The 23,556-nt window shown below is 25.0% G+C and overlaps 1 protein-coding gene across 2 annotated transcripts in view; it reads left to right on the forward strand.

Moving 5' to 3' along the window:
* Positions 1-237: 237 nt before the first annotated feature.
* The window catches only part of LOC129984234 (AT-rich interactive domain-containing protein 2-like), a 36,768-nt gene continuing 13,449 nt past the window's right edge, over positions 238-23,556 (forward strand). The window contains exons 1-13 of one of the 2 annotated variants that reach the window (XM_056094067.1): positions 241-343; positions 2,796-2,887; positions 10,982-11,127; positions 13,588-13,803; positions 15,625-15,756; positions 17,364-17,446; positions 18,179-18,255; positions 18,473-18,554; positions 18,638-18,808; positions 19,660-19,795; positions 19,896-20,015; positions 22,282-22,387; positions 23,281-23,418. In XM_056094067.1, coding sequence (XP_055950042.1) covers positions 2,877-2,887; positions 10,982-11,127; positions 13,588-13,803; positions 15,625-15,756; positions 17,364-17,446; positions 18,179-18,255; positions 18,473-18,554; positions 18,638-18,808; positions 19,660-19,795; positions 19,896-20,015; positions 22,282-22,387; positions 23,281-23,418 — 1,418 coding nt within the window. In that variant the 5' untranslated portion in view covers positions 241-343; positions 2,796-2,876. Of the gene's footprint in view, positions 344-2,795; positions 2,888-10,981; positions 11,128-13,587; positions 13,804-15,624; positions 15,757-17,363; positions 17,447-18,178; positions 18,256-18,472; positions 18,555-18,637; positions 18,809-19,659; positions 19,796-19,895; positions 20,016-22,281; positions 22,388-23,280; positions 23,419-23,556 lie in introns of both variants that reach the window. The other variant, XM_056094066.1, reaches the window with a different exon arrangement.

Below are 23,556 nucleotides of genomic sequence, written 5' to 3' on the forward strand. Positions count from 1 at the left end.
TGCCGAGTTCCACTCATTTGTCATTAACACATATTTCGTAATTATTTTCTAATTCGATTCATTTCAGATTTTTGTCTTACTGTGGAGAAAAGAACCGTCAAATTATTAAAATTAAATCTTACAATTTTCTTATGAAATTATTGAATTACTTTCTGAGAATCTGAGAGACTTGTATATTTGGCCATTTGGTGACACAATTTGATGAAGTGATTAAAATTTCTTTTTCAAATTTGGCAACATAGATGATAACAAACAATTGACAAACGATTTGTTCTGGTTGCAAATGAAAAGGTGTGTGCTAAGTGTAAAAAATTGAAAACTGGATGGGAGTGTGTATCAACCGGTAAGGTCACTATTACTCTTGCGTCTTTTTATCTCGCCCGCTCTTTCGGTTTTCCTATGACCCGTGACGTCAGTTAAGCGCTTCTCTACTTAGACCGCTTCTTCGTAAACAAACATACTCCTAGTAAAATCGGACGCGCTCAGTACGATACACGTGAATCTGTCTGTAAATGAAATCAAACATCATTTCTTCATAATTATAACCGCTTTACCTTTAATCAAAAAATATGAATGCTAATGGGCAGGTAAACGATGCCCTAACTATTTGCATCCAACAGAAATAAGCACCACACCATCTGTGTCAAAATATGTCATTCTCTCATCTTTCTTACATAAATTCTTGTATCTTAGAAATTTCTGTTACATTTTCATTTTTATTGAGATTACGTTGCCTGTATTGGTGACATTTTTTTTTCACTATTTGTGATTTTTCATCTGAATTGACTCATTAAATAAATTTCATTGATCTATATACTTATAACATATGTATGTTAGGCTAACTATGTTGCTTCTCAGTTGATTGTAAGACTTTCTAAAATGAAATATTTTTTATATACATACAACCTAACCTTACATCTATTCACATATAATCCAGTGGATCAGCTTTGAAGCCTTGCTATAAAAAAAATATTTCAGTATTTGAATGATTTGAATACTGTTTAGTTTCTTCAGGACATTTCCATGCATGTACTTATGTACATGGTTTACTTGTACCATAAAGTAAATTTCAAGATTTTAAAAGGACTTCAATTTGGAATATTTTTCTTCTTATAAGTCTTGATTTAATGAATTTACATTCTATAAATTGTTAATTTTCACAGTACTTTTTGTTATCTTAATCTTTACTCAAATTTTTTTAATGAATTAGGATTATGAATGTAATTGAATGCTTGCATTAAAACAGAATTTTTTGTAATAATTTTTTATCATATGTTTAACTTGGGATATTTGATACTTATTCTTTATGATAATTCTCTTACTCTGGATAGGTTCGGCTAAAACATAGACTTACAAAAATAGTTTCAATTATTGTACAACAATTTAGGCCAAAACAATTGATGAGATTACATTAATTTTTAAATAGTAAGCATTGCTGCTAGTTTATATAAAAGTTAAAATAGGTGAACTTGATAGTTGTTTCTGATGAAAGAAAGTTTTAGGTAAGAAAGATGTTTCTTTCTATTTTATTACCTAAAAATTTATAAATATGTAAAACTGATGTGTTAAAAATATAATGTTTTCAAAATGGAAATAACTAATAATTCTGTTTACAATAATAAATCCAAGATTATGATCTATACCAATAAATATTTCTATCTCTGCAATAAGTGTGTACAATTACTTGAAATCAATGTAATTGGATTATAATTCACTTCTGACCCTTAGTTGAATAGGAGTTTTTGTTATAGTTATACATATTTTTACCAGTTTACTAAGAATCTATGAGGTTGCCTTATTTTATTAAAATTGCATATTAGCAAATTGTTTAGCATTTATTTCATATGTACAGGTTCTATCTGTTGCAAATATAGGTTCTATATATTGCATAGATATTAATTCTACATAAAAATATTTCATTTATCAATTAGGTTATATTAGGTATAGATTTTTAGTGTAAATTATGTATTTTTAAAAGTAAAAGATTATACTATTTTAAATTCCTACTTCTCATTAATTAGATTTCTTTTGATGTTAGAACAAAATATTCTTCAAGTTTATATTGTTGCATTAAATCTTAATAACTTGAGCAAATGTTGTGAATTTTTATGTTGTTATTTAAACTGTTATATTATTTTTTAAAGCTTTAATCATAAAAATTAACAATGCTTAAATATTACTTTTCAAGGTATTGCCAAATTACATTTTTTAAATAAATGTTTTTTACCTAATTCCATGTAATTAAGATTTCTTTAAAGGATTTTAAAACAGAATTATAAAAATATCTCTCTCTGGTGGTTAAATAGATGGTTTTATATTCAGTAAGAATTTCAACACCTATTTTTCATACAGATATCATTTTTGAAGCATAATTTTGTTCAAAGAATTAAAAAAAATAAACAAAAGATTTAAAAATATTTCATTGGTTTAAAAAAAATGGAATAAACTGTCTTTAAAAACAGATAAAAAAAATCACGAGAAAGGTTGTCATTTCATATGTCAAATGCATGTTTAAGAAGAATATTTATCCCTGTATTCCTGCAAAAAGCAGATTTTGTTTGTAAGAAAAAAGTTAGCTTTTTTACTAATTATGTGGTTAGTCATATTTTAAAATTTAACTGTGGTCGCCTAATATAAAGAAAAAGTTTGTTGCATAATTTTTGCACTTCAATCACATTAACAAGCAAAACTTTTGCCTTTGGCTATTTGTTTCATAAATTATAAATGAACTGGCTGTGTTACAGTATTAGTCAAATTATAATATTTAAAAGAGAGGAATTACTTTTATTTTTTAGGTATAATTAAATTGTCTGGTGAATATTTTGAATTGTCTGACAAAGGAATTGTCTAAAAATCTGTGATGTGATTGTTTGCCCATGGAAAGCAGGTACTGCTCCCAAAATTTTAGAGTAGATAATTTGTAGAATGTGTTTATTTAGGAAGATATATTTTTTTTTTTAATAGAAAAACTGTCTTGCAAATTTTTTTATTATAGTTATTTGAATGATTAATAATATGCCTTCTCTTTTCCTTTTCAATTTCTTGCAAGCATGCATGTTAGCTCTTGATTTTCTAGTAGTTCAGGCTATTTTGTCTGTCATTGCCCATTATATATATATATATATATAGTATTATAGTAAGATTACAACCTGTATCAAGCTTATTATAGAATTTATCTTAGTCAATTTATTTTTGTGTGATACTGCAATCTGCATTTAAGAAAATTGTGTTTAGATTTGAAAAAAACTTATTTGTTTGTAAAATGTAACAAGTTGTCTTATTTTGCCATACTTAACTATCATATGCAGCAGTTCAATTGTTAATATTTGTAATAATTCAAAAGTATTTTTCTAAGTTAATGCACATTTTTGAAAAATTACATAAATAATATATTTTTCATATTGAAATATAACTGGAAACATTAAATTAACATATAACTAAAACATTAAATTAAATTTTACATTCATAAGATAAGCATTTTAAAGATATTTATTATTACTTCTATTCTAAATGGAGTTTTTTTTTTAAAAATCGAAGTTTTTAAGTATCAGGAATTTTTAAATAAAAACTCTACAGATATCAATCATGTTATTGCTTATAATGAATAATATACATTTACAATTGACTTGCCCATACATTATATGTGCCTTGAATTATATTTTAAAATTAATAAGCTAAAATCAAATCATTGATAATCATCACATTATAAGTAGGTACACAATTTCTTTGATATCAAACTATGCTTCAACTGTCGTATGAAAATGATGATGAATTCAAAAGATGAAGATATCAATTAATTAGATAGAAACAAAAAAAAACTTGCAGATTATTCTTAATGTATAATTAAAAATCTAATGGAATAATAAATCTTTGTAAAGTAAAGACAAATATAGGGAATAAAACATGGTAAATGTTTGTAGAATTTGAATATTGATAATCATTAGAGAGTTACTAATCTTAATAATTTTTAACCAAAAATTATGGTAGTCAACAAAATGATAAAATTATAATAAGCTGTTTTTATATGCATTTCCCCCCCCCTAAAACATATTTCTTTTCAGAGATTGATAATTATCCTTTTCACATTTTTCTGCCATTTTTTTTTTAATATTAAAAAAAAATCTTTAGTTTAAAAGCAAATAAATGAGAAATGTATTTCATGAATAAAATATTAAAATTACTCTTTGTGCTGTAATAATAGTTTCCCATCAAATATTGAAAATAGCAAACTATAATGGCTAACCATAATACAGATACTTATAATTAATAGCACTTATAATTTTAAGATAATATAAAGAAGAGGTGGGGGGGGGGGAAACAAGAATACAATGCACAAGTCAGGATTTTCTGAAAATGTTTTGTTATTTCTTGAATAGATAATTTTCTTTTCGGTATATATAAATAACTCAGATGTATTTCAAATGTTTTGTATAGTGTATGTTAGACCATGTAGAACATTATTAGTTACTTGCCCTCTATTTTGTTCATATCAAATCACTTGTTGGATTCTACCTATTTTAATTTGTTTTATTTTATTTGCATAAGGCAAACAACACAAATATTTTTTTTCATGAATTCTCATATTGAACTAGAAAATTTGTTTTTGTTTTAAATATTTTTAGAATTTAACAAAAAGTATTAAGTAAAAGTAAAAATAAAAGTCAATAATTTTTCATTATTTCATTGAGATTAAATGTAAGTTTTCTTCTACATCATGCATAATAAATAATTTGGAAAAAAACAAACAAACAAACAATTCTTTGGAACTGGAAGAGGATTAAAAATCTAGTAATATTTTTCATTTTCTATATGTCTGGTTCTCTGTCGATACATATTTTTTCAATATTAATTTTTATGTGAAATATTTATAACTGATAGCATTGTTTTTGTGATCATATATGGAAATCTGATAATTCAAAGCTCAAAATTTTTATTCCATTGTATTATTTAATCTCACCAGTTTTAGCTATTAAAAAGAATGATCCTTTTAAAATTCAATTGTGATAAAATTTTTAAAGTAATTTTGGAATGTCTTATTTTTGGTTTTAAAATTAAAATTTATTTTGAGTTAACTTTTAAATAAATTACTTGCTGACTAATTTGGCAACATTTTTTGCTTTTTAGAATTTTTAATAGGGTTTAATTTAGATTAAGCATTTTCTTTGTGTTTTTTACTCATATGGTGATATACAAGTTATAAAGAAATATATTTTTTAATAATTTATATACATGCATTTTAACTTATTTATTCTTAACTTGATAATTAATTTATAGTAGATTTATAAAAGTGGCATTATAAATTTGGATATTTTGTTTTAGTATAATAAGAATAGGTTTCTTTTATTAAAAAAATTAGATGGGAGACCTTCTGTATATTTTATATAATAAAAAAGCACTTACTTAACTTCTCACATTTTATTTTATTTGTAAATCAGTTTTACCCTTTTATATTAAATTTCAGCACTCCAACTTGATTTATTGCTGCAAGGATGATATGATAGTATTATGAACTGCTTTAATTATTTAGCATTGTATGAACTGTACTTTGAATTTTGAGTTTTAATGACTCTTTTAAGTAGTAAATAAAAAAATAAAAAATATTTGCATGAAAAATTATAGAAATATTTATTTTGTATTGTGAAAAATGATTGTCCTTTCAATATCTTATCTTAGATTTTTTTTTCTTTCCTTTTCACTTATGCAATGTAGCATTAGTTGCATTCATCACTATTTTTTGAAAGAAATGAAATGTGTCTGCTCTTTAAAACATTTTCCAGTATAGAATTTATTGTTGCATTTTTAATTTTTGCTTTGTTAGTTATGGATGAAGGTTTCAATGCATTTCGTATGTATTCATCTTTGGAGCTAATGTGTTTAAAATTCTTGTTTTTTAGCAGTTAAAAAATTTGAGTAAAAAAGATATTGATAAAAAAAATAAATGTACCTTTAGAAAATTCATAAATATTGCATTTTGTGTTTCAAGTTGATATTTTTGAATATATAATTTAAGCATTTTATCATCAGCAAAAGGATATTGTACTTTTTTTTTATTGCAAAAGATAATTACAATTATTCTAATTTTTTTAAATTTTGAATCAATTATTAGGGATGTGTGTATAGCACAAATATTTATAATTATCGTAATTCATGAAAATAGATTTGATTAAGGTCTATATATATTTAATTTTTATTCATGTTCTAAAAATAATTATTTTGAACAAAGAAATCGTGATAGTGGTTCAAAATTGCACTTTTCCCACTATCAATAAAAAGTAAAATATAATCATTAAAAAATATCACACTTCTTTCCTATCCTAAAAATAATCATATGTATACAGGGTGATTGGTAAAATCTTTTTAAAAACTTTTAAATTCAAAATGGCTTCTTGTATAACTAGAAATTTTGTACCTACAGAAACTATGCTGAATTTGAGACATGTTACTGCACACCTAATGGTAAGAAAAGGAAATTACAAAAAAATAACTGATAAAGAATATCTGCCAAAAAGTATGGTTAGAAAAATATATGCAGTACCATAATAAAAACACAGGTAGAAAAATAACGTGGAGTTATCTGTTAAATTGGCAGAGATATTTGTGTTTAAAATTATGAACTTTCTGTGATTTGGGAAAAGTGTTCATCCTAAAAATGAAAAATATAGTCTTTGTGTTGTAATGCAGTTTTTCCAAATTAAGCAGTAGCAAAGTGAAATTGAAACAACAAAGAAAGTAAAGAAACAAACAAACAAAAAAGAAGGTAGGGATCTGAGGATGCATTTTTTTATTTTTATGCTGAACCCTTTTTTCAAATTGTGAAAAATTCATAATTTTTATCGCAAATATCTCCACCAATTTTACAGATGCTGAAACTTTTTTTTCAATATGTTTTTTTAATGGTTTTGTGTACATTATTCTAATCGGACATTTAGGACAATTTCTTTTATTTTTTAAGTTATTTTTGTAATTTTATTTCACCACTGGGGGCTTTGTAATTTGTGTCAATAGATTCAGCATAGATGCTTCACTATATATACATTTTACTTCTCTTGCTACACACAATGCTGTTTTGAATTTAAAGTGCATAAAGCTTCTCTACTGATCACGCTGTATGTATGATATGTAATAAATTTGTCTGTGTTCTTAAAATTATTTTTTAACCATGTGATTTCAAAACTTCAGTTTCTGATTTGTATTTGCCCCAAAGTTAAGCTGCAATAATGCATGAAGATCATGCGATTAAAATAAATGCTTACTCAGCTAAATTTCAGTAAAGTTTCCATTTGAAGTTATATAAAATCTGAATACTTCCATCCCCCTCCTGCCTGATTAAAAATGTCATTCTTTTTCATGTTTTAAAGAAAGGATTTTAATAGCTTCTGTAAATAAATCCTTTATTTAATCAATGAGGAAGAATAATGTCACAATTTAAAGGCAACTTATCTCCATCTTATTTATCTAAAGTTTTATTTTATATATATATATATAATAAAACTTTTATGTGATATGGTTTCATTTAAAACATGTGATGCGACTTTTGTGAGTGACATCCTCAGCTAAATGCTTCAGAACTTCTAACTTTCACAAATATATAACTTATTTTGTAAGTATTATACTGTAAATTAATTGTGTTATGCATCTTCCTAGTTTTGTCATCTCACCTAAAATTTGAATTTCCATTTAAAATGAAAGTGATCCAGCATTGATCCAAATTGATTTCAAGTAATCCAATAAGTTTCTTGCTGAAATAAATATTTTTATTTAAGATATAAAAACAGAAAGTAGAATAATTCATGATTGAAAGTGTTATGTGTACCATAGAATATTTTTTGTGATTTATGTAATGAATATTTCAGATAATTATTCAATAAAAATTTCTAATTCAACAAAAAATTTAGTGCACTAAAATAAGAAAGCGATTTTCAAGATAAAAGAGTCATATGTATTTATGCATAAATTAGGTTACAGGAAAGTGCTGCAATGTATAAATATAGAGATAATTTTAAATTTTCACCATTGTTTACCTGTTAAATTAATCCTTTAATTGCATTTTTAATATCTCTATGATGTTATGGAACTGTCTCTATTGGGAAAGTTCATATATGTAATAAGAACAACATAGATAATTAAAATAAAATTACTTTAATGTTTGAAAATTTGGCTGAATCATTGAAATGAAGTTATATATGAACAATTTATCTGAAAGCAAATATAAGGAATATTCCTGGTGAACCAGCTAGTCACTTGAAGTGTTTAATCTATACTATTCATAAAGTTGAATGGATTTTTGTTGGTACTCTACAGGCCAGATCGCTTGACTTATAGCTATCAAATTAGCACATATATACCTTAGCGATCAGAAATGTTTACCTTGGAGTGACTTTTTTGGAAATTTTAATTATAATGTTAATTAAAAAATGAACCTGAATATTGGCATTTTTCTTTGATTCTAGAAATATTATCGCAAGAAATAAATTTTACACTGTGGGAAAATTTAAAAAAATTATTTCTTCAGGATACCAATTGAATAAGCTGCAAATTTTTGCTGAATGTCGTTTTTTTAAATATTATTTTTTTACCAATTTTTAGCAATAAATTATGTAATTGTTCTAAAATTTGAACCTTTTCATTGTTTCATCAACTAGTTCATCACTTAATTGTTTTTCTGTTATTAAAAGTTAAAAAAACAAGGTTTTTATTTAATATTTGTGCAGCTTATGAGACATATGAAAAATGTTAGAATACCATAAAATTTGGAAGATAGATCACCAAATATTTACTTTTTTAGTAACACAGTTATGTCATAGGATTGTTCATTGGAAAGGTTCATGTGGACAATAAACAGTACATATGTTTGAGACAATTAAAATAACATGATTTTAATGTCTGATAATTTGGATATTAATCCAAATTATCTGATATTTTGGATATTGATCATGGATATTAATATATACCAGTATTCCAGGAAGAAAATTAAATATAACCAGTATTCCTGACGAACCAGTTGGTTACCATAGGTGATTAGCTAATAAATAAAATGAAAATGTGTGTGTGTGTTTACACTTTACAGGCCAGACTGTTTGACTTAGAGCTACTTAACTTGGCATATATATACCTCAGAGGGAGAAAATGGGCACTTTCGAGCAATTGTTTTTAAAAAAAAATTAAATTTAATATTAATTGATTGAATATTAAGCTGAAATTCTGAGTTTTTCCCATTAGGACCAAAAATGTTACAATACAAAAATGAATTTTGTACCATTCCAAGATTCAAAGAATTGTCTTTTTAATGATGCCAATTTAATATTTGTGCACATTTTCCCCAAATTTCAGCAATTTTTTTTAAAAAAAATTTTAAAATTATTTCTATTGTTAGATTATACTGTTGCTCTGAAGCTCATCTATTTTCATAGTTTCATCAAATATTTAATCCCATGATTTTCTTTGTATTATTGAAAGTTATGGAGGAAGGTTTCTGTTTAATACTATGTAGTTTAGAAGAAGAATTAAAAAAAAAAAAAAATTACAATATCATGAAATTTAGAGGATAGATGAACTGCATATTTACATTTTTAATAATACTATGATTTCATGGGACTGGTTTCCATTAGACATATTCATATACACAATTAATATACTATTGTTTTAATATTGATAATTTGATGGAATCATGGATATGAAATTATATCTTAAGTATTTATTTGAAACTATAACCAATATTTGTAGTGAACCAGATAGTCACCAAAGGTGACTAGTTAATAATAAAATAAGATGTATATGCATGTGGGTAGACCTGAAGTTACCAAATTTATCACAGATGTATAATGGAGGGTAAAAATGTGTTCTTCTGAATGATTGATTTTTTGTGGCATTTTTCTATGATATTATGGCACAAAAATGAATTTTACACCATTTTATAATTCAGAAATTGTTTTTGCAATGACACAATTTAATTGCTATAATTTTTTTGTTTAGATTTAATTAGCTATTTAAAATGTTTTGAAATTTAATTTATTGCAATATTTTCATTGTTAATGGAACTGAAATTGTTTGTTGCTACTGATATGCCATTTTTCCTCTTTCTTCCATTGTTGATAATCAACATACATATAAAGATTCAACCCAACTTTTCCCTATTGAATAAGTTTTAAATTTCTATTTAAAACATGTTTATAATGAAATTATTGAATATTGGGACAATTGCAGAACTTCAGCAATAACCAGGATGAAATTTGCTTTCTTTTTTAGTTCATTCCTTTTTAAATGCTTTTATATTACTGTTCTTTGTATTGGATATATATATATATATATTTTTTTTGTATGAAAGGGCTTTGATTCAGAAAGCATGCTGTTGAATTAAATTTTTAGTGTTATGATAGAATTTTAGAGAGGTATATAATATAATAAACCATAATTTTAAAATTTGAAGCTAAAAAAATACTATTCTCTGGAAGCTAATTAAGATTAAGTTGTATATAAAAGATTTTATTGAAAATTTATACAATCACTTTGGTTGCTAAAGATGTTAAGAAAAATACAAACATTGTAAAAGACAAGATGCTAAGACATAAACATTTAGTATTCTTTATGATAACTATGGTTATATTTGATTAAGTTGCTTGTAAATGAGTAAATTTGTAATTGAAAAAGTTGAAGAAAATTCATGAAAATTATGTGTATGTTAATAAATATTCATTTATGGTTATGATAATTTAAAAAATTTTACATTAAGAGATGATGAAATATAATTTAAATTATCTGCAAAAAAATCACCAATTATCATTTCAATGAATTATTTTTGTGTCAATTTGTTTATTAAAAGTTGCTTTGGCTTTTACAAATTAATTTAAAATTATCTTCTTGAAAAAAAAAAACACAAACAAAATGCATTAAATAGTATTTTTCATATAATAACAGAAGAAAATAAATAAACAGTATCAAATATTATGTATTTTTTTGTAATTTTGTTGTTCTATTTTTTCAGCTACATTGACCAAAATGAAAAAATCCAGTGTCTGGGCGAGGATCGCGACCAAAATAAAAAGTTATCATTTGAGTTTAATGACCAGAAGTCACAGCTCCCTCATAAGGTACCTGTGGTTGATCATGCCGTGCAACGTGATGTACCAGGTCAATACAATTTTCAGTCATTTCTTATTGAACTAGCAACTTATGAAAGCAAGTAATGAAAAATGTGTTAAAAACTTATTCCTAACACTATTCCTAATTTTTTAAATTAATTTATTCTTGTTTTGTTTATGCTTTTTCCATTCGATTCATTTTTTTGATAGAAAATTAAATTTTTCTGTCCGAATACAATACTGTATATTGTAAGATTATTGCATTAAACTTTAATTGAAAAATAAAAATGGGATTGCAAATTTGATGATTTTATGTATGGAACCTATTAAGCTTCTTGAATAATTTTTTTTTGTTTCATTTAATTATATATTAACAATTTTTTATCATATTAAATTTTTTCAGTTTTAAATTAAGTTTTTCTTTTCTTTTTTCTTTCTGGAAATTGCTGTTACTTGTTTTTGCATAGTCCATATTGTAGATTTATGGTTGTTCTTTTCCTTCTGTTCAATACTTCTACGATGATCTGTAACATGATTTTTTTTAAATCATTGACAGTTACAAATCGGAATATCTGGAATATATTTTGTGATCAATTATTATTAGGTTCTTGCCAAAATACTTGTCATTTTGAACTAATGCATACAAAATACTATATCTTACCATCTTGACATTAAACCATCTGGTAAAATCTGCATTTCTTCTGATACTAACACTGGTATTGCGATCTATGTGAATTAGTCCTCATAATCAATGATCCCATGCACAAACCTGGCTTTAAAAAAGTAAGTCTCGTTAACTAGGTAATGCCATCATTGTTATACTACTTAGGGAAGTGAGAGTTAGCATACTGAGTTTGGCCACTTCTGTTGACTCTAAATTTGAGGTGCTCCTCATCCAATCCTTCCATGAATTTCTTTTCTTGACAAAGAAAACTTTTTATCTTATAGAAGAATCTTTATTCCTTTAAACTCAAATTGCTGTTTTAAAAGCTACATTTCATATTGGCTGAGGAAAGGTCATTTTTTTTTTCTTCTTCAGAGCAGTCTATGTAACTAGCTTTCATTTTCTTTCTTTTTTTTCAATCATTGTAGAAATGCTGTTTAGATAGAAATGAATAGATAGATGCTTTCAATGTTCTCTTAATAGATTTGCATTGTGGCTTTTCCAGGCATGTGAAATACTAACCTTATATTGTGTGATATGTTCTTGATTTTTGCTCAAATTGTTTTATTAACTCAAATTTATTAAACTTTTGTCAGTCATAATCTGTTGTATTGATCTGATTTGGTTACAGAATCTCAATTAATTTGTTTTTGTTGCGCTTAGTGGATCATTTGGAAAATAGATGCAATTATTTGAACTTGGTTGGATCTGCAGGATTACTTTATTTAAGGCATGCCAAGTTCGGCTTGCAACAATTATTTTTTTGTAATGTGCTGGCAATAAAACAAAGTTTTTTAGCTAAACATTTATTATTTTTACGACATGTCTAACTGTGCATAGTCACATATTGTATATAATTTGATATTTACTTTACTTCTAATTGGTTGGAACATAAATGTTAGTTTACTTTCTGATTTGATTTTTATATTTGATATATTTTTTTGCTGGCAATGAATTAAGTTTTTTTTTTATCTTGTTGAAAACTTTGGGAAAACAGGTAAAAAAAATATGTCATGAAAATTGTAAATCTGAGACAGTATAAATCATAAAATTAAGTTCAGAGCATCAGAATATATCTGATATCATCACATGGTTACCATAAAGTAAAATTTTAGGCTTATATTGAACATTGTTAATATAAGCTTAAATTTTCCTTATAAAACTGTTAAATATTTCTGTTACTGTTAAATTTTTCTTTTTGGATATTTTTTTTTTTTTTATGAAGAAAAATCTTGTTTCTGAGAAGGAGGAAAGAGATCAGGATAAAATTTCCAAATAACCAAATTTTTTCCACTTTTATAAATTAGAAATACTTTATTTTTATTTAGTCTTTTTATTTAAAGTATGTTTTCAAAACTAGGTGACAGCAAATTTATTAGAAGGTTGAGGCATTTTAAAGAAGATAATGTTTATTTAAAAGAAAAAATACAATTAAAACATCTGGTTGATTTATAATGATGCTGTTTTTGTACTTTTACATAATCTAAAACAACATTTCAATCGCCACAAGCCGCATATGGCTGTTAAGTTGTAAGATTTTAATCTAAAAGGGGGAAGGTGAAAATGCCTTACTCATGCACTTATCTTAAAAACTTTTACTGTGGGGAATATGAGCAATTATTTACAATTATGAAAGTAAATAATATTAGATATTTAGAGAACTCTGTAGGAAAATAAAATAATGCAAAGTGATATTTTTAAGAAATCTGAATTTATGTTGTTTGTTGTTTTAAAGTTTATTCATCAAAATTCATATTTATTTTATATATGTCAAGAATAATAAACAGTTATTTAAATATGAGCTGTCTTTAGCTGCTGGGTGATTTATTATTATTATTTTTTCAGCTTCTGCCTGTGTTATCACTGCACCCAAGAACATTCCTTCATCAGTCAGTTATGATAAGTTGTGCTTGTCCCTCCTGAGTGGCTTGCCAAATGAACAAGAATTTGCTCTCAATGTGTGCACCATCCTTTCTAATGAAGGCAGCTATTCCATTCATTTGGAGAAGGCACCTAAATTGGTGGACCTTTTGGTGGCACAAGCAGGTGTTTGGAATGAAGGTAAATTTATTTTATTTTGAATTAGATGTTTGCATAAAATAATGAACATTTTTCATTCATTTGAGTTTCTGTTATCTTATGTGGTTAAACCATGCAATGAGCCAAAGTGAATGATTATATATATTTAATCAAATTTTTTAATTTAAAGCATATTTTACTTATAAAATTTTATGGAATGAAAAATAAATAAACTGTTAATTATCTCATTTGATTTCAAATATTGAAAAAAAAAAAAAAACTAATTTCGTTGTTTGGATAGTTGTCCTTAAATGGAATCTTCTAGATGTACAAGCTAAACTGTTGGAGAATATATTTCAATAGTTCTTATCTAATTAATTTATTATCATTCTTGGTTAAGCAATTTTTAAATATATGTATTCTCGTATCACTTTTCTTACGACTTATTTTTAATAGAATGTGAAGTCTAAAAGTGTTTTACATATTGTATTTATAAATTTTACTTTAAAAAAATAAAGCTGTGATATACTTTTACTGCTACAGATATTTGTTGAGTTTAAATCTTTTCCAGTGTTTTTACTAATATTTATTTCTATAAATTTAAAAGAAAATACTGCTTATTTTATATATACTACTTATGGATAAAACATTATTTGTGGGTATTGTACATTTTGTAAGTTAAAGGTCCATGGAACAAATATTTAAAATTTTAAATTTAAAACACTCAAGTACAGGGAAGGGGGGGGGTGAAATAAGACTAGTAAATATTTTAACTGTAAATGAAAATAAAGTTTGGAAAAAGGATCAAAATGAAATAAAATAGTGAATTTTAGGGAAATAACTTTTAAAATTGATCAGCCAAACTACAAATTCTTAAACAGATCAAGTCATGCAATTATAAGGAAGATAGAAAAGTATCCAGCATACCACCATAGGCTAAATACATGAATTATTGACCAACAAGACTACATTTTTCAGATTAAATCTTACAGACTTGATGTATAAATAGTGAAGGAGCATTTAGTGACCTTCCCCCTCTTCTTTTCTTGTTTGCAGCTTTGTTGTTTGTTATTATCATTATTATTATAGTTTGTTCAATATCTTTTCATTGAAAAATTTGCATTTTTTGCCAATGAAATTATCAAAAGATTAAACTAAATCTCTGAGAGCTAAAAAAAATTGTTTAAAATTTCACATGATGAATAAGACATTTTTAATTCAGGACTGGAAATTCAAGAGTAGAAATTGATTTTTATTAATAACTTGCTAAGAGATGCAATTTCATTACTGAAATCTTTGTTAAAATATTAGTTGTAGTAAATGAAGCTCTCCTGATTAATTATAAACTAAAAGCATTGGATATTTTCAACAAAACATTAAAAAATCTTTCAAAATGTTAGATTTCATAATCGGATATGGAAAATTTGAAAAATTACTACATAAAGAGTATTGAATTTTTCAATATTTGTAAATAATTATTACATTTTTTTAAAAGCTTGAATTTTTTCTTATGAATGTATGTGTTTCTCTTTCTATGTAAAAATATAATTAAATACAGATTTGCAGTTTACTTTTTTAAATTGGTTGACAGAAAATTAAACTGATAATTAGGTTAATATAACTCCTTTTCTGTATATCTACTGACATTTGTAAATACTGCATTTCAGCATATAATTGAGATTTTTATAGTTGTCAGTGATAATCATACTGAATTATTTTTTTTCTCTTAACTGCTATACTTAAGAAGAATTATTTGCTTAGTAATATTTTGCATTTTATCTGAATTTATCAGTGATTCAGTTAAAATAAATTACTAAATTTTGCTATGTATATCAAAATAAAATTTTTTTGTTTTCATGCTAGGACCTTCCTCTCTTAAATCATTATATTTGGAAAATTGGAAAGATATTGAAGGAAGAAACATGCAGCGTTTCTGGCAAAGCACACTTGATTTGCAAAATTCTCCATTTCTAAAGACTTTAGGATTTGATTTTGGTATATACATATGCAAATTCTTTTCACATTGATTGCAGTTTTCTTTAAAAAAAATTTTTTTTTCTTGTTAGATAATAAATTTTATGCATTATAATCTTCAGTTATCAGTTTTTTTTTGAGAATCTAATTAAAATTCTTAGTTTTTGCAAGAATATTAAAAATATATATATATAATAATATTTTTTTTAAGTGGGAAAAGGAAACCTATGTAAATTTATGCATACTGTAAATATAAAAAGTCAATGTATATATATGAAGTCAAATGTATATTTTTATAAATTTAATGTATAAATATGGTATATTTTATCATATATTTTAATAAATTTTAATTATATGCATGTTATAAAATATATATTAGTGCTTTTTATAGAATAAAATAGCATTACTGATCTTTAATAAACATTTCTCAAAAATTGATGGTCATGAAAATCAAAAATAAGAATTGTTATTATGCCGTATAAGATTGCATTTAAAAGATGTAATTTAATCCTTTAGCATATGATTACTACAATCTGCATCATAGCACACATGTTTATACATTCATGAAATATTCACTAACCAGTATAGTTTTTAGGAGAAATTTTCTTTCTGTAAAAGATTTCTTAGTAATAGTGTTTTGATCTAAATGTTATTTATAGGATAATTCTTTTGGAACATATTAGTAAATTTTTCTGTAAATTTTTAATATACATTATTTAAGATTTTTTTTTTTTTTTTTTTTGTCTGTTTCAATTTATCTGACAAAAATCTTTTTATTCATAACAAAATTTTGTAATTTCTTTTCCTCTATTAAGTTTTTTTCAAAGTCCACTCATTAAAATTTTTTTTTCTCATCTAAATAGGACTTTTAGAATTAATGAATTTTGTCAGCATTGAATATATCTATTACACATTATTAATCTGCATCAAGTCAAATCTTTTGAGATAATAATAATAATACACAAAGGGAAACAAAATGAAAATTGAGGAAACAAAACAATACTGTGGAATATTTCTCTTCAAGAGGAGAAATATTTAATATTCAAAATATATCTCTTGTTAATAATTTTCTCTCGCCCAATTTTAGAAATCTGGTCTTTATTTAAAATTAATTAATTTTTAAAAAAGCACTATGTGTTGAATATCATGATATTTCTTCGCTTGATGAGCAGCATTCTTATGGTATTTTTTTTATATATAATTCCTATTTTTATTTTGTTTTTGTTTTTTCATTTTATTTATGTTTATTATTTTTTCCTTTTATTACAACTTATGCAGAAAATAAAATTGAGTTTATTTTTTTATATATTATCAATTTATATTATATTACTTTAATTTTCCTTTTTGTAGGTTTTCAATTTTTATTTTTTTTAAAGTCTTGGTATTGTTTATATTAAATATAAATTAACTTTTTATGTGTGTCTTTGCAATTAGTAATACTTTTCTGTAAATATTCAGAACTGACAATTGGTTTATTCACATTTTTTTTATATTTACTCAAATTCTTTTTTCATTACCAAAGTATATCAAAACCTGAAACATTTATTTTTTTTAAATTTTAGCTTTTATTGCATTTTATTAAAATAGACATTTTGTTTTTATTTCACTTCTTGAATTCCATTTTTTAGGTGAATGTGATTCTAATGAGGTGCTGTTGAACTTAGAAGATGATCTGGGTTCTGTAAATTTAGAAGGACAAAGAGTATTAAGGGTAATTATCAAATAATAATAATATGTAATTACATTTTTTTTTAACATTTTAGACTAAATGTTTATTTTGAATATATGATATTATTTATAGCAAAAATATTTTTATAGTTGAGTATTCTGCTCACTCAGGTTAAAATAAATTCTATTATTGATTTTAATTAAGAAAATTTTCAAAGTGATTTATAGATGATGCTGTTTTATATAGAAATAAGGTTATGAATATGGAAAGTATATTTTATAGTGATTATTAAATTTTATAATTATAAAAGTTGGTTTACTGAGTCACTTATTGATTTATAATGAGTTTATATATTTCTTTATTCGTGTTAAGGCAGAAGTTACTAAATGGTAGTTCTTTAGATCATGATTATTTCCATATAACCTTTTACAACTTTGTTTTGTAATTAATATTTTGTAGCTTTGTTTGAATTCTAATCTCATTTAAATGATAATCTTCTTACTGGAACTGAAATATTCTGTTTCACTATGTTTGCAAATTGAGAAAAATGAATTACTATTAATTTTATATTAAAGATGTTAGAAAATGTGCAAATTTTCCCTTCTTTGTAATTTTTTTTTCTTTATTTTTGGTTTTACAAGGAATTACAAGATTGAGAGTGTAAAACTCATTGCTTTGAAGAAAAACAAAAAAGAAGAAAAGAAAAATTTAGTATACATATATGTTCTAAATTATACAAGAGTAATATTTAACATACCTCTTTCTTTTGAACAGGTTGCCTTGATACTTCATAATTTATCATTTGAAAAGAATAATGTTCCTGTTTTAGTTCGCAGTTCCATTTTTATGAAGTAAGTCTCCCTAATTAATATTTGCCATAAAGTATTGTTTAACTTAAAAAAAGATTTTTAATAAGCATTTAATCGTAGCACAATTTCATTTTCATTTCTTTTAGAATTTTCTGATTTTTAAAATGATTTCTTAGATAGTCATTACTTGTAATTAGTGAAAATTATTTTTATTTCTTTTTAAATATTTTAAGAGATATAATTAAATATTTTTTTGCAGGTTTTTGTTACTTTGTATTCATTCTTCTTGGGCTAATCTCAGACAGACAGCTTATGATACCTTGGCCAATCTGGCATCAGAAGTGAGTAGGCTTTCAGTAAAAATAAATTTATATTTGTATTGTTTTTATCTTAATCTGACATTGTTTACTATTCTACTTTACAGATAGATTTGCATATCGAGAAAGACAGCTGTTCCCGTGTATTATTTGAAACTGTGATAAAAGGCTTGCAGTCTCGAGACAGGTTCATGAGTATTCGGTCAATGGATATCTTATCTCAGTTATGCGGTCGTGATCTCAATGAAGATATTATACCTTCACGATTAGATATGGAGGTATCTTATTTATTTTTTTAAATTTTATTTTGTGAGTGTGAAAGGACTTTGCCTTTCTGTTTGTTAATGTAAAAGAATGTAAATATATGTTAATGTAAAGACATTGCATTTTAATTAATTCAACCTTTAGAATTTATGTAGTAAAATTTATTAATACTCCTTTTGATTTAGGAAGAATATAGAAATGTCACCAAAATCTTTTGAACTAAAATTTCTTTTACATTGCCTATATGGAAATATTCTTTGAATGTTTATTGAAAAGAAATGATCATTTTTGCCTTTTATCTTAATTCAGAACTAGAAATCTAAAGGAAAAATTGATTTATTTTTTTAAACTATTTGAGAAAAAAAAATCTGATCATAAAGCTGCTGTGTTGGCTGCAAAACGTGAAAAATCATTCAGTATTTAGAAATTGAAGATCAGATCAAACAATGTTCCCATTTTGGGGCTTTGAGATCTACCGATCGGCAAATATATATTGTTATCCTGGAAAGATTAACCTTCCTACTTTAAATGAATGGCCAGAACACTTTAGAAGCTAACTGGGAATGACAAATATTAGATACAGTAATGTGCAACATCTGGGATGGTGACCAATAATGAGCTATGGGTAAAGCCTTTAACTTTTTTTATAAAATAATTATTTCTTGAATATTTTATTCTCTATTTATTTTACTCATAATAAACTTATAAATATTATTAGCATCTGATCTTATTATAAAATGCCAGTTTTTAATTATATTTTGATTTGAAATATGTTAATTATTGTGAATTGAATTTATATAAACTTTTATTTTCTAATTTCCATTGTCTGTTTTATTAATGTGTTCACTTTCTTCTCCCACTTTAGATATATCAGCAAATGGTATCGTATTTGACTGTTCATGACATCATGCTCCTGTTTTATACACTGGAAGCACTTTATGCTCTGTCTGATCTAGGAAGATATGCTTGTGACAAAATTGCCTGTGTGCATGGCTCAATAGGTAATATTGATATATATAACACAAATTATTAAGTATAATTATTTTGGTAATTAATTCTTTTGAAAATAATATTATTCATTTTTTTTTTTTTTAATTTCAGGTATTCTTGTCAGTTTGCTGACTTTAGAACCAAGTCAATATGGGAGTTCTGCTGAGATCAAAATGAAAATTGTGGAAATTTTAGTTCCTGCTGATCCAGACTGTGAGAAGGAACAGTCAGGTACTCTTATTTTTGTAACATTGATAATTACATTTAGGGTGATTATATAATTTGTACAATAAGATGTTTTGGGACATGCAGCTAGTTTTAAGCACCTTTAGATATTTAAAGGTTATTGCCATAATTGGTAATTTGTGTTTCCTTGCACATTTCTGCATTCGTTAAAGAAAGAACTGGTGGCATTCACAAAAAGAAATTCTATGCTTTTTCTTCTAATTAGAAGGAAAAATGATGACTTACGATTTTTTTAAATAAAAGTTTATAAATAAATAAATTTTAAAAAAATCTGAAAATGAAACATTGATACTTTTTCTTACATGATAATATTAGTTTTAGAAAGAGAGTGAGATATACTTATTTATATTCATACATAATTTCACAAAGAAAATCAACAGAATTTTAGAAACTTGCTAAGGAGATTGAAAAATGATATTATATATGATTTCTGATGGGGATTGAACATGAATTCAAATTATTAGATGATACATTGACAGATTTATGAATTTACTAAAGGTAAATATATTTTTAAATATATTCTTGAATTTTGAGAACAGGATAAATTTATTTTTGATAGAGATGATTGAAGAGAGTAATTTTTTAAGGAATTAAGGCTAAGAAATCTATTATAATTCTGATATAAAAATAATTGATGTATAACAAGCTATTATATATATATATAATGATATTTCAATTTAATTAATTTCCAAGATTTTCTCTTAATTTAGCCCATAGTTACATCATTCTATTCTCTTATTTCGTGATCCAATTCCACTTTCGGTTTAATTAATTCCTCTGTAAAACTAATGCGCCATCAGTACTATGTATCAAATGAAAGTAATACAAAGGTCAACATATGCATTCCATCGGCACGTGGCTGGAAATCCCATCTTATATAAGACTAGTGATCATTTGTTTCACGCTCTTCTTTACCTCTGCTTTTGTGCCGCACTGTGGCGGACGTGCCTTGTCTGCATCTCTGCTTGTAAATAATTATGCTTTCACGAAATGGATATTAAAATTAATTTTAAAATATAGCGCCTCTTTGACGTATCTGAACCTGCATTCTGCTTCAACCAAAGTAATGTTATATATGAAAGCATTTGTCTTGAATTTGAAATTAAGTATGAATCTTGCTATAACTAAAGGTCAGAATTTTAAAAAAAGTTACAGTAAATTACTATATATAAATATATATAGCAATTTATATATATATATATAGAAAAAGTGAAAGAAAATTTCTTGTAATAAGCAGGTAGTTTCTACTGAAGGATTTTTTTTTCTTTATCATTTTAGAAAGATTTTTTTATTTGATTTTGGTTAGTATTTGTACAAGTGTTTTCAAGAAAAACGACTGGCTTGAATGTAGTTTGCACATTAATTAGTTATTCATAAAAAAAAAGGATATAATTTAAAAATTATGCAGTTATTTTATATGCAATTATGAAATTGAAATGTTTGCTTCATTCACCACTTAACTGAAATATTTCTTCATGATATGCATGCGTCAGAAGAGTTTGCATTTGTTAGTGTTTTGCCTTATTTTTTTATTCTTGTTATATTGCCATAAAATGATACTAAAAATTATTTTATTAGATTTTTATAGGCAACATCAGTACATTTGTTTATCATCTTCCCCAATTTCTTTGTTTGTATAGCTTATAAAAACCATTTCTGCCTCATCCCCTCCTGGTAAAATGGTACATAAGTACTAAGTCATGTAGTAGTTGAGAAGGAAATAATATGTTCATTTAAACACATTGTGATTATTCTTGGTTTCTTAAGTGACATCAGTTACTTACTAGTTTCTTCGAAAAAGGAATAGCTGCAATGCTTGCGTCCAATATTAAGTCATTAAAAAAAAAAAAAAAAAAAAGACCTTAATATAACCTCTAAAATCTTTTTAAAAATTGAGTATAATTTTAAAATTTCAAATTTTTTGTAGTTTATGATTATGATCAAAAATTACCTTTAAGTTTTATAAAAAAGTAATTAAAAATTTCATCAAATAATTGGAATCTCAAAGTTGTTTAAATTTAAGCTAAAGATAACATTTTTTTGAAATTTAATTATAATTAAATTAATAAAAAAGTTAGTTTTCTTAAAAAATTTTTGGTAAAAAAAAAGAAACAATTTGTTAAAAAATATATTATAATTTTTTAAAAGATATATTAGATATATAAAGTTATATACCAGGCCATTTCTTGTCTTTTTATTGCATACTGATTTCAGTTTTATTTTGTTAATGTTGACCAACATAATTTTTTAGTTTCCATATCATCTGAAACTACTACTACTACTGCTACTTCTACTACTTCAGTGGTTACTACAACTTCATCTAGTAATGACAATTCTGAAGCTTTTGCCATTAATTGGTAAGTTATTATTCAAATTCTTGTCTTTGCGTTTTTCAGAAGTTAAGTTTTGATTGTTTGTAATTGTATTTTGGATATTATTAGACCTTAAAAACTGTTATTAAAATTTTTTTAAAAACCTAAGTGTGCGTAAAAGGTTTTCAGAATTAAAAGGATTAATAATTTTTTTATTCATCTTAAAGTAAATTCACCAATTTGTTGATTATTTTTTTAAAATTCAGATTAAGGCTGTATTTTACTAAACGTATGCCTTAAGAATCTTGTGGTTGCAAGAAATATGCAAGATTATTTGTTTCAATCATAATAAAATAGATCTGTCTTTTAATTTTTTGACATTGCTTTTATATGATAGAAATATTGAAAGCAAAAACTTTTCTTGAAGAATTTGTTATACTTGTACATTTCTTATTTTGTATATGTGTTTATGTGTGAGGGAGATACTGGACTTTATTCCTTTTTTCTTTCTCTTTTTAAGATATTTTTTAATTGGGAGAAAAAAAGGACCTTTTTTAAAAAACTTCGCAGAATTTTTGTATTTTTAAAAATTTGCCATTTATTTAGAATTAATTGATTTAAAACACAACAGAAAATTTGTGCTGTGTTTTTAATTGATTAATAAATTTCAGAGAATGCTTTAAAAAATGCTAGGAGCATAAATTCTAGTCTTTAGGTTTGTTATGAATCACCACTTTTGCTTTGTTTTATAATTCTGAAAGTGATTACCATATTTTTATTGTAAAAATTTCTCATATGAAATTGCATCTAATTTTTTCCCATTTTGTTTTCGTACTTAGAAGTGTACTTATCTGCAATTATGAAAGTATCTTAAGCTAGAGATATAAGGTGGGAATTGGTAAAATTCATGCTGTTAACTGAACCAAAATGTCTTTCAGGCTGAAATCGAATTATGAAGCATGTCCATCAGGAAGCATGATTTCTCGCAATGATATCTATGCTGAATACGTTGGATATTGTACAAAAGCAGGACGAAAGGGTGTGATCAATGCAAATATCTTTGGAAACTGTGTGAAGTAAGTTTAATTTAAATAAACCCTTCTTTTGTTCGGCCAAAAGTACTACTGTTCTTTTAGAAGTTTTGATGTTTGTATATTAATTATATATTTGCTGATTACAATGTTTTTAACCATTCAGTTGTTACTAGTATTATC

This window comes from Argiope bruennichi, chromosome 9 (genome assembly GCF_947563725.1).
Source record: "Argiope bruennichi chromosome 9, qqArgBrue1.1, whole genome shotgun sequence".
Taxonomy (NCBI): domain Eukaryota; kingdom Metazoa; phylum Arthropoda; class Arachnida; order Araneae; family Araneidae; genus Argiope; species Argiope bruennichi.